Source organism: Acinonyx jubatus, chromosome A1 (assembly GCF_027475565.1).
Source record: "Acinonyx jubatus isolate Ajub_Pintada_27869175 chromosome A1, VMU_Ajub_asm_v1.0, whole genome shotgun sequence".
Taxonomy (NCBI): Eukaryota; Metazoa; Chordata; class Mammalia; order Carnivora; family Felidae; genus Acinonyx; species Acinonyx jubatus.
In genome coordinates this window covers 202,845,449-202,858,152 of record NC_069380.1, presented here as the reverse complement: position 1 = coordinate 202,858,152, position 12,704 = coordinate 202,845,449, and the positions used below count along the sequence as shown (strand labels likewise).

Below are 12,704 nucleotides of genomic sequence, written 5' to 3'. Positions count from 1 at the left end.
TCTGGATTCAAGTTCTCCATCAGTAAAATTAGGGTGCTGTATAGCTGGATGTTAAAATTATATTCTTAATTCCTTACCATTAATGAGATAACAGATTTGTGGTTCATAAAAGGAATCCTTACCTTTTAGAGATACTAAAATATCAGGGTATAGAATAATATATGTGGGATTTGCCTCAAAATAATCTGGGGCAAAGAGGAAAGTGAATAGGAGTATAGATGAAACAAGATTGGCCACAAATGGATAATTGTATAAACTGGATATGTGCATTTTACTATTCTATATTTGTATATATTTTGATATTTTCTCTAATAAAAATTTTTTGTTAATAAAAGTGCCGACCAAAAATTATTTCTAAACCAAAAGAGTAAAGTAAGAAGTAAAGATTTCATCAACTAGAAATGCCAAATCCAGTTATTTAGTAAAATTTAGTCTTCGAGATTCATTTGCCTTTGGTGGCAGGGTCATATTGTCTTCAGCCTTTTAGCTTTATTCCCTGCTAAGTTATATCAGCAGCACCACTATTTATGAAATTACTAATAATGGGTTTCTAAAAGACATCATCTATCATTTTTAATGTTTCACCCCTTTCTTTTAAGTGGGCTGTTTAATGAGAAGGGGCTGTTGAGTCATACAAATACATCACTAGCCAAAGGGATAATAATTGAAAATATCAAACTTATTCATTGCTCATTCTCTCTGTAAAGAGAAGGAGAGAGGAGGAGGAGGAGGAGGAGAAGATGACAACCAAACTCCCATTCTATGCATATTAATCCGCTTTCTGACACCAAAGAATATGGAGGGTATATGGTCAAATTCTTACAAGAGCTGCGGGGAGGCTCGGTAGCAACATGGCTCAGAACCAGTCAGAGGTTTAGCTCATCTTCTTTTCAGTCTCTGGTTTGAATACATAGAGGAGTTCCAGTACACAAAGTTCTTAGGACTAAGCAGTTGTTCACAAACACATCATATGCATCATAGCAAGGAGGGAAATATTTCCTTCCTCCAGAGCCAAAAAAGACTCAGACAGCAATAAAAAGACAAAATATATTTAAGATCCCTGAGAATTGGTACTTCCAAAAAGAAAAATCTATTTCACATTCTCACATCTCTTTGCCTACTTACAAGATTGACACTGGGGGCTGGGACCTAGGCTGAGTTAGCTGATTTGCCAATGAATTTGCTATTGCTCCTTTCTGATCTTAATTTTTCTTAACCTCTATTTAGGATTTCTGTTTGCAATGATTCCAATGTTTCTACAGTTATGTTTCAACTTTTCCATTTAAGAAATATTAAAACTAAAACTATAAAAATCCTAGTAGAAAACCTGGACTCTTCCAAAGGACTCCTCAGTTGGTACATTATAAAAAACAAAATGGTAAATAAAATGGATAAAATACTTCATACGTGAGATTTATGTTATTTATATGTGATTAGGTAGTGGAGACTTCAGAGATTGAGTGAGAGCTTAAAGTATGATAATACACAGAAAACAGAACATGCAAATGCTCAATGCAGCACCTTTCAAAACCCCAGCTTGAATTAATATCATATATACAACATGCATCCTTCCTGTTGCAATAGGTTTTATCCCACACAATGAAACAATAATTTCTTTAATCAAGTTTACATAAATGCTGTAAGTATATTTATTTACTTTGCAGTTTTTGTTTTTGTTTTTGTTTGTTATTTATTTACTTTGTAGTTTTATTTCCATCATGAAAGGCATTAGTTAATGCACTTCCCAAATGAACCTTGTGGTAGAATACATAATACATAGATCAAAGGAAACTATGATCAAATCCCCACTTTGTAACTTGGTTACAGATGTAAACTCGAATAGTTAACTCCTGATCTGTCTCTTTATCTATAATAACATATATTTAATTGTCAATATTCTATAAGGATTAAATTACAATAAATATACAAATAAATGGTACCTGGCCAATGGCATGTACTTAATAGCTATTAGTTCCTTCCTTCTAAAAATGTTAGATTTATAATTTAGCTGTGGCTTTTAAACTTTAATCATAGCTTTTAACCACCAACAATATCCTCCAAGTAAGAGGAAAATTCCTTATAAAACTAATGTATCAAATAGGTTAGTCTATAAATATACTTTTAGTCTGAAAAATACTGGATGTAAACAACAAAACTAGGGATTAATTTTCAACGTGTTTTCCAGATAGTCACAGATAAAAAGTATTTTTAAATAACTAAATATAGTACCCAAGTAAAGAGCAATAATAAACAGCTTATGTTTCTAATAAATTTCACTAATATTAACTTGTCTTTTTAAAAATGTATGCTCATTTATTAAATTGCTGTACCAGAAGGAATCATTCTTTGCTCTTGGAAATTCTGCAAACATTAAATGGGTCTTTAAATTGGCATGGGAAGTAAAGGTCCATCTGCTGGGTCAGAGTAGTTTTGTTTTGTTTTTTGTTTTGAACACTCCTCTCTCCCCCTTCCACTTCCTCTTCTCCTCCCCTGCCAACGAGGGGTCAGTGCAGTTTTTATTCCCCAGTTAGAATAAACAGAGCTTGGCTAGGTTCTCCCATGGTCCTCTCTTCTGTCTAGGGCAGCTGGGAAACAGAGTAAGCTGGAGGACCACCTTAATGTACACGATGGAAGAAATCCCTGCATGTATGAAGGCTTAGCTGAATATGAGCTCAGAGGAAGGAAACTGTGGTAGTAACCAGATAGTAAACTGGGACTTCTTTTATCTTGTTTTGATGGATATACAAGTGTGACAGTTAGGAGATACCAGCATGTAAGATAGATCTCAGAAGCAGAATTTACAGAGAAAATGGTCAATAACAAATTCCAAGATTCTTGGGATGCCTGGCAAGATCATGGGGTACAGCAGGCCATAGCAGAGAACTGTGTGTGAAGGACTTCGAAGAAAAGCATGGTGTGGTCCCACTCCCTCTGCCCCAGCAACCAAGGACAGGGTCAGGTGTATACCTGCCCCTCATTCAACTGACCACATAGCTTGTATGACAACTTCAGAGCACCTTGCCTCCAGGAGAAGAGTCAGGACACCACTAGGGAATGGCACACCTAACTTCTACTAGAGAAAGTTGAAGTGACTGTTTGGGGGAAGTAACTACATGACTACCACCAAAAGTGGACAAGAAATGAGTGAGAGCTTCCCAGGTGTGGGTCATAAGAAGGCCAGACTAAAGATGCTTTAACACTTTCTCAACAGGATGCTACGCGAGGGAGGATGTGTGAAATGGACCACAGGAAAACCAGGAGCTGCAAGGGAAGCATCCAGCCACTGTTCTTCAGGATGGATGCTGACCCAGAAAGGGGTCTCCAAAGACCACCCCCCCCCCCCACACACACACACAGAAAAAGGAATCAGCTTTGTCTGCAAGGCCAGAGAGCAGGGAACCAGCTCATAGCATTACTAGCCACTTAAGACCTTTCCCACCCTATTTCCTCTTTTCCCATTCTCCTGAATTTCTACCTAGGTAGGTGCCAAACAGTGAATTGGGGGAGGAGACGAGTGAAGAAAGAAGCCGAAGAACACCACACAACCTTTCCCAAAGGCAGGTAGCCAGTCCTGTCTATAGTTGGAGAGCCAGAGAAAGAGGAGATGTACTGGTTTTAAATGTATCCTAAAGCAATGGTCACTATTTTTAACTGGACTGTAATTCTCGAATCAAAACAGAATTGGTGAATTAAACTGATCCAGTGACAGTTATTATATTATTGGAGAATGAGCTGAAATATCATTTCAGAAGGAAAGCTTCCCTAACTAAATAAAGTTAAAGACACCACAGGAGATAAAAATAGCTCTGTTTTTATTTCATCCCACATGTAGAGCTTGTTCAACATATTGGATACAGAAAACACACACACACACACACACACTTCTCACAGCTGGTCTGTTAAGACACATTCACAAACACTGAGAACAGCCATCATCAATGTGATCTTTAAAATTAGCAAAGATAGCAGCATTGGAGCAATATTGGATAAGAGGTAATAACTGCTAAAAGCCAAAAGGAAGGCCTCCAGAACAAAAGAGAGGAGGAGTAAGGGCTCCTTCAGAGGAGTAAGGTTCTGCTGGCTCTTTAAACAGTCACAGATGGCAGTTTTTAAAGAAATGAAAAATGAAACAATAGAAAAAAATACCAGCTTTGGTAAGAGAATGAAAACAGTATGAGTGTGAATTGGGATAGTTTTTCTGGACCATAATTCATTAAGCATCAAAACCCTAAAAAGTTGGCCAAGGTATTCTACTTCTGGGGATTTATACTAAGAAAATCATCCAAGAAATATATAAAGACATAAGTTCAAAAATATTATTAATGGTATTAAACAATACAGGAAAAAGTAGCTTTCAGATATTAGCAAAAAGGCAGTACAGGACTGTCATCTCTCACAGAAGGAAAGCCAATGAGGTGGGCCAATAATTGCCCCAGCCGACTGCCTGGAGAGAGGAACCCAATGCAGGGAGAGAGACTCAGGTGGGATCCTGTAGTCCTGCTGGGTTCAGAGAGACCAAGTCAACTAGAATTTGACTATGTATCTCAAAATATCAGAACAGAGGTTGCTACACAGAGAAAGAGCTCACAGATTTGCAGAAAGGATTCATCTCAAGCCTTTGGTAGAGTACTGATGTGTGTATATAGGAGAAAAAATTAGTCAAGGCCTGGAAAAGAACCACTAGGAAATATTAAGCAAAAAATGTCCAGAACTCATGCAGGTTTGGGAACAATTCACATTCCTACTAGCCAGAGGGGAAAGGCCTCATAATACATGGTAGAGCCCTCAAAAGGAAATAACTTTAGTAGTGGGGCTAATTACACTGAAACTAGAGGCTTCTCTCAACTAAATTTAACAAAGTTGAAAAGCAAATATTGAAAGAATCAACTGGAGTGACATCCTTAAGATTTGCACTGTAAGAAACATCAAAGGATGTCCTTTAAGGGGGAGGAAAACAACATCAGATGGCAATTTGGATCAATGTAATGGAAAAGTGCAGGAAAGAGCAATATGTGGGGAAATATGCAAAATATATAACTTTTATATATAAATTATATTATATAATAAAAATATAAAAAACACACTTTTTTTCTTATTTTCAATCTCTTTAAAAGAGAATTGGCTATTTGGAATAAAAATAATAATAAAATATCATGAGGTTTAAAACACACGCAGAATAAAATATATGACCAACAGCAGCAAATAGGATAAGGGCAGAGAAGAAAAGTTTACAGTTGTATGGTTCTTACATTATATGTAAAGTGATAATAAGATAATACTTAAAGTAGACTGTGATAAATAAAAGATGTGTATTGTAAATCCTTGAGGACCCACTGGGGAAAAAAAAGAAATCAATAGTGAAGATAAAATGGAATCATAAAAAATACTTAGCTGATCTAAAAGAATGGAGAAATAAAAACTCAGATGGACAAATGAGGAGAAAAAAAAATTGTGCTGACAGATTTAAGCCCAACCAGGTTGATAATCACATAAATGTAAATGGCCTAAATCTCGAATTAAAGGTCACAGATTATAAAACTGGGTAAAAGAACAAAACCTAACTATATTAACTACAAAACTCACTTGAAGACATTAATAGGTTGCAGGTAGAAAAATGGAAAAAAATATACCATGCAGAGTGAATATATTAATGTCAGACAGTAGACTTCAGAATAAGAAATATTACCAGAGATAAAGTACAATATAACAATAGAAGTTAATTTGTTAAAAGAGCATAACAATTTTAACTGTGTACTAATACAACTAATAATGGAGCTCTAAAATCTACAAGCAAAAGGTGACACAACTGAGTTGGAAATTAACAAATGCACAATTATAGCTCAATATTACATTACTCCTCTCTCAGTAAACCAACAGGACATAGAAAACATGAATGCTATCTACCAACTGGACCTTACTGACTTATAGGACACTCTCCCCAACAAGAGCAGAATACACATTCTTTTCTAATATAGCTGGAACAGTCCCTAAGTCTATCACTAAGATAGACTATATTTTAGGCCATAAATAAATCTCAAATTCAAAAGGATGGAAACTATATAAAGTATGTCTTCTGACCTCAAGATAATTAAACTAGAGATCAACACAAAGTTTTGTGTTAATGGATCATCACATACCTGAAATTAAATGACATACTTCCAAATAACCATTAAGTCACAGAAAAAAAAAATCACACGAGAGATTAGTAAATATTTTGAAGAGAAAATGAAAATGAAAACACTATATATAAAAATTTGTGGATCTCACTAATAGTATTTAGAAATTTATAGCATCACATGCTTATATTAGAAAAGAAAGGTTTCAAACCAATGATCTACGGCAGGAGTTGGCAAACTCTTCCATAAAGTGTGAAATGGTAAATGTTTTAGACTGACAGGCATACAGTCTCTGTTGCAACTACTCAACTCTGCTGTTGCAGCATGAAAGCATCTACAGGTAATACATAAATCAACAGATGTGGCTGTGTTCCTGTAAAACTCCATTTCAAAAAGAGGCAGTGGGCCAGATCTGGCACATGGGCCATATGTGCTGACCCCCACTAGAACATCAGCTACCTGAACACAGAGAACTTCATCTGTTCTGTTAACTGCCGCATCTTTAAGAGGCAAGAACAGTCATGCCCCTTAATACGTGCCTAATAAATATTTGTTGAATGAACTAATTTAATCCCCATCACAAGCATATGAGTTAAACATTATCATTTTATAAAAGAGTATACCAAGATAAAATGATCTGCCATACCACCAGTAAGTGACAGAACCAGTATTTAATTAAGCATAGATCTGTCTAATTCCAAGGTTCTGTATACCTTTCACCTCATTACACTGATATGGCAAAAGCATTACTGAATAATTATATAAAAGCATAATGCCACACATACATATTTTCTCCACCATTTTCCTTACCCATAGTTTGTAGTTTCCTGAGCCTCAGGGCAAAATAAATAAGACAAATATGCGTTAAATCCATATCTATATCTGTAAGTTTATATCTTTATTCTTACTTTAATCTTTATATTTTTATATCTGTATCTATGGATTTAATATTTGGACTACACTTGATGCAATTAAACCACCAGATTGAATCTTTTTTTTAACTTTTAAACTTTTTGCCAGCTGTAATGAGATATAATTGACATAACATTGTTTAAATCTCGAACACAAAATGCCTTAGTTGTACAAGTCAGAAGACTGGAGAGTTAGCTTATTTAAAAAAGACACAACTAGAATTATGAAACCAATTTTATGCACTCAGACATGTAGCATACATGAGTACACCAATTTGTATTTCTTCTTTTAAAATGCATAAAGAAAGTTAAAAATGTGAGGGAAAAACAAACATAAAACATCCTGTTCTCCTTTGCCCTAAGAATCCCTCATTAAAAAAAAAGAAAAAAATCCCTCATTTCACTTCTCCCCACACAGAAGCAACAAGCCCTCGGCTGTCATTTCGCTCACACACAGCAGCGCTGTCCGGCAAGCCCCTCTTGCAGGCTTTCAACAACCAGCTCCCATCGCTGCTGGTACACACCTGCTTCCCTTCACAAGTCAATAATCTATGGCAGCTGTTTTCTAAAAATAGGCACTAGGAAAGCCAGAGAGGTTCTGAATGCAGATTCAACGGGCTGCACATCTGTCCACATTTTCGTAGCTTGCCTGTGGTTTTACCATCATCACAATAATCAGGGAACTCGAAGGAGCCAACTACTATTCTGTCGCATTTTCTCTCTTCAGATGCTCAGGGCAGAATTTTTCAAAATCTGTGTACAGGAGATCAACACTGCATACTAAAAAGCTATTAAAGGATAAGACAAATAGCATCCATACAATTTGCCTGCCTTAAAAGCTTAATGTTTATTGTAATCTGACATCGTGATGATGGATGGGGATGCCATGATGCAGAGAATCTCAACGCTTTACAACCATTGAAAGATTATTCAACTCACTAAAAAGATAAAAGCAAATGAAAAATGATATAATAAAGCTGAACTTTTCAGCTTCTTAACTGCCAGATCTTGCAATAAAAATATATCTAAATTTTAATAATCAACATAAATCTTTGAGACAAATAGAAATAGATTGCTCCCTGAAACTATAAGAAGGATAGACTGTACCTTATCCATAACCAATAAGAGCCAGAAATATGTCCTCAAAGGGCTTAATTTTGGGCACCTGAACATGAACTGAGGCTAAGCAGGTAGTACTAGTTACTGTAAAATATAGTCTTGCTTACATCAGTGTAATTTAAGGCAAATATTCCCTCTTCAATGTTAAGCAATAGAGGAATGAAAGAGATAACAGTAATAGCCACTATTTAGTGGAATTCTTTTAGTGGCCACTTTAATTTTCTTTTCAATTAATCCTAAAAAAAATATGTACTCCAAATTGTATTTGTTAGAGGGAGAACTAAAATTCAAATCAAATTTATTACAAACTAAAGTTCATGGTCTTGACTCTTAAACTCTTCTGCATTCAAAAGAATCAAAAACATACACTATGCATCACATCTTTATCTTTATAAGATATCTTTATAAGAATCCAAGAAGTGATTATGAGTTATTAAAGGAAAAAAAGAAAAGCTCGTCAGAAATGACATTACCATTTCTATTACCAAATGAGTGGAACCAGACACAAGAACATTTTTTATGCTTAGTTTCTGTTCCTTCAGAACTCCAGAGTTCTCCATCACTGCCCCACTAGGTCCAGTCATTTGGAAATGCATGAGCTCCAATTGTATTAAGACTATTTATAAAGTTAACAAACACTGATTTTTTTTTAATCACTCACAGGAATCTTCACAGGATATATAAAAACGTGATACGTGTTGAAAAATCTTTCCTACAAATGACAACTACATAAGGTATACTCTGTGCGAGCTTCCAGCCTCACTGGGTGCCAAACCATAATATAAACAAGACATACACTGACTTTTTAAAGATGCCTACGTTCCTTAAAGACAATAATGTGTTGAACATATTTCTGCTCCATACTCGGGATCACTGTGCAAATTGATTTCAAACTTGTTAAATTTTGTTTCAAACTTGTTATCTCTAGACTTAGAGATACAGACATATTTAACACTCTATTGTTTCTGTTCATAGTAACTAATTCTATTCCCTTCTCTGCCAGGTACCTCCAACTTTTCCTTCTTGTCAAATAATAACAACCCATTTATTTAGCTTGTACTATGTTGTCAAGCTCTATGATATGTACTATGTATATACTATATCATTTATTCCTTTATATAATCCTATAGAGTAGGTAGTATTATATCCTTCTCATTTTACAGATGAAGAAAAAGTAGGCAACTGCCTCAGTTACACTGCTAGCAAATGACAAAAATTGGATTTCAACGCAGGTCTATCTCACTCCGAGGCCCTTGCTCTCATCCATGGAGCTAGGAGAGCCCAATGAGACACCAGAAATTAGCTAATCTCAATTCTTCATTTTATAGATAGGGATGCTTTAACCCAAAGAGTTTAATTGACATGTTCAAGGTCACACCTTAATTACTGGGTAGAGTCAGGGCTAGAACCCAGAGCTTACTTTTTTATGCTCCTTCTAACTATCCCATGTGGCCTTTTTCTAAAAATTTGAGAACAGAAATGTATTTTGATTTTCTACACAAGTAAGTATTCCCATAAACTGTCAATCTGATTCACTGTACAATATTCAGGAGATCCTCCCTGATTTCTCTGAAGCCTCCAAAAGCTGCCAACTCTTATAACCATGGCTGATTTAGAATGATGAACATTTTTAAGCTAAAATAACAATATACTCCCTAATATCAGTAGTTCAATGATGTTTCTCCCTTACATTTTATTTTTTAATTACTTTTAATTATTTTGTATCACTTTAAGTAAACGCTATTCCCCAACGTGGGGCTCAAACTCACAACCCCAAGATCAAGAGTCACATGCTCAGGGGCGCCTGGGTGGCTCAGTTGGTTAAGCGTCTGACTCCGGCTCAGGTCGTGATTTCACAGTCCGTGAGTTCGAGCCCCACATCAGGCTCTGTGCTGACAGCTCAGAGCCTGGAGCCTGTTTCAGATTCTGTGTCTCCCTCTCTCTGACCCTCCCCCGTTCATGGTTTGTCTCTCTCTGTCTCAAAAATAAATAAAGGTTAAAAAAAAAATTAAAAAAAAAAAAGAGTCACATGCTCTACCGAATGAGCCAGCTCGGTGCCTCTCTGCCTTACAGTCTAACTGTGATTTACGATCATTCTTTAATATGCTGGTTCGCAAACCTGGCTACAGATGGTAATCATCAAAGTTGCTTTTAAAATGCCCAGTGCCTAGGCTACATCCCCCATTAATTAAATTGAAACCTCTGGGAGTGGGATCCAGGCATCAATAGTTTTTAAAATACTCAGGTGATTTTAATATGCAACCAAGTTTGAGAACCAGGGTCTTAATTATTCAAACCTTAAAATAATATTTCACAGTATATTAGATCAAAAGAGCTAAAGACAATCTCTAACACTGTCATCAACTATATTAATCCACCTCCTCAAAGATTACTAGAGGAAAATATCTAAGTGATTTCAGAAAAACTCTCAAAGCATAGAACACCAGCATCAGTTACTTAAACAAATTCCTTGTAGCTGATGATATAGAAAAACACACAGAAATCCTGAAGTACACATCCAGAAAGAGTAACCTGAGCAACCAGCCAAAATGAGTTCATAATCATGGACATGCACTCATTATTGTTCCCACAAACACATCACAAAGCAACAACCTGGTATGTGACAAACCACACTCATAAATTAAGTCAACTGATTATAGTCCTTTTTCCAAAGCTAATTCTATGCTTTCTTCCCTGATTTAGGTGATTAGTAAATAAAACTTTGCATTTCAAATACATGTTTAAATATCACAAGTTTTGAATTCCATAAGAGAAGACAATGTGACTGATTACCTATGAGGTCACATGACCAATTGGGAGGGTTTTTTTTTTTAATCACTATGAATGAGAAAATACAGAATTAACATAAAATTAATAAATTTATTTTTGCTCTTTCTAGTTATAAAAACTTAGCTATAATATTTGTATTTCTTATTTTTATCAGAATTAGCCCATTTATTTTTATTTTTTTTATTTTTTTCTTAAAAAAAAATTTTTTTAACGTTTATTTATTTTTGAGACAGAGAGAGACAGAGCATGAACGGGGGAGGGTCAGAGAGAGATAGAGACAGAATCTGAAACAGGCTCCAGGCTCTGAGCAGTCAGCACAGAGGCCGAAGCAGGGCTCGAACTCACGGACCGCAAGATCGTGACCTGAGCCGAAGTCGGACATTTAACCGACTGAGCCACCCAGGCGCCCCAGCCCATTTATTTTCAATCTTCCCCAATTCTCTGTTCCTCATGGAAAATTGTGTTTTAGCCCTGATCCTGCCTTTTTAGTCCTCTAGCAAACAGGCAAAGCCAAATAGTTCTCAGTAGCTGTTTTACCAAAATTTGACCAAAATATTAAATGTTATGAAAATGTTTCATTTTTGTAATAATTATATTGTGCTCTCATAGCAATTCAACAAGACTTTTCTTAGTATTTCAAAAATAACTACTCTGACCCAAGTGTACGTCAGAAGAAAAATGTGTACTTACAGGTATCATCCAGTTAGCCAGGTCACCATATTTGGAAACCTGCATTGCTCCTAGCATTGTTAGATTCACATGGCCCCTGAGAGAGAAAAAAGGAAATATAAAGCAAACTTTGTAAACTTTATGTCCCATTTGCTTGAAACTGCCAGCAATTAAAATAATTCTATAGCCACCAAAATAAATTTGCTTTCTCCTACCCAACACCTGATTTCAAAATCAACCAGCTCAAGCTGATATAGAGAAATAACCATTAAGAGTTCTTTTAAAAAAATTATAGCCTATATTGTCTCCAAAAACAAATAAAAAACAGGTGTACACAGTGAGTCTGTTTCCTTCAGTAAGGGAGAATGTGGCTTGATTTGAAGGCAAACGCTAGCTAGAAAATGAAAACAATTTTGTAGAAAATGTTAGGATCCTTACAAAGAACTTTAAAAATATTTACTTTGGTATACTCAGCACACAGATATAAATTCCATTTGGGGGGGGTTCTTTTAATAACTGTGAGCTGAATGTTCCAATTCCCAACATTCAATGTGAATAATTTCACATCTTGGTGCAACTGAACGAGCCCATGAACATTTGCTGGCTGGGAGACGTGGCTATGTTTCGGAGTCTTGCTAACACGCTCAGAGGATGACTCAGTTCATTCCACGCCATGTGAAACACGAGGGGCTCCGTTGTTACATACCCTCTAATCATTGCAAATGATTCATCACTGGAGAAGTAAGAGGCTCCTGGAAGAACAGTAACTGTTTCCTTGCCTAAACACACATACACAAGAAAGGAAACAAAGGAAAGAAAAGGCTATTAGATTTCTAAGAGTGGAAATCATGTAGAGAGAGGTCTATACTTTCTCCATTTCCTAAAGAACTAAGACCTCTTTAACCAAACAGCAGTGGCAGTGGGGTTGTGGGAGATCCACTGGGAACTGTCACCCTGTGAAGAGGAGTATTTTGTCACAAGTATTGTTCAGATTTGCCCTTGCATGGTGATAATAGAAAGACCAACTTTGAATTTTCTTATTGTTTTTGTAATTCTCTACAAAGCACCCCCTATCACCTCTAACCATTTCTGCCTCTCC

General features: G+C 35.9%; 1 protein-coding gene across 1 annotated transcript in view; it reads right to left on the bottom strand.

Moving 5' to 3' along the window:
* OXCT1 (3-oxoacid CoA-transferase 1) overlaps nucleotides 1–12,704 on the bottom strand; it is a 135,701-nt gene that overhangs the window by 46,751 nt on the left and 76,246 nt on the right. The window contains exons 12-13 of the mRNA XM_015067560.3: nucleotides 12,312–12,384; nucleotides 11,627–11,702 (exon numbers count right to left, since the gene is read on the bottom strand). Of these exons, the coding sequence (XP_014923046.2) occupies nucleotides 11,627–11,702; nucleotides 12,312–12,384 (149 nt within the window). The remainder of the gene's footprint in view (nucleotides 1–11,626; nucleotides 11,703–12,311; nucleotides 12,385–12,704) is intronic.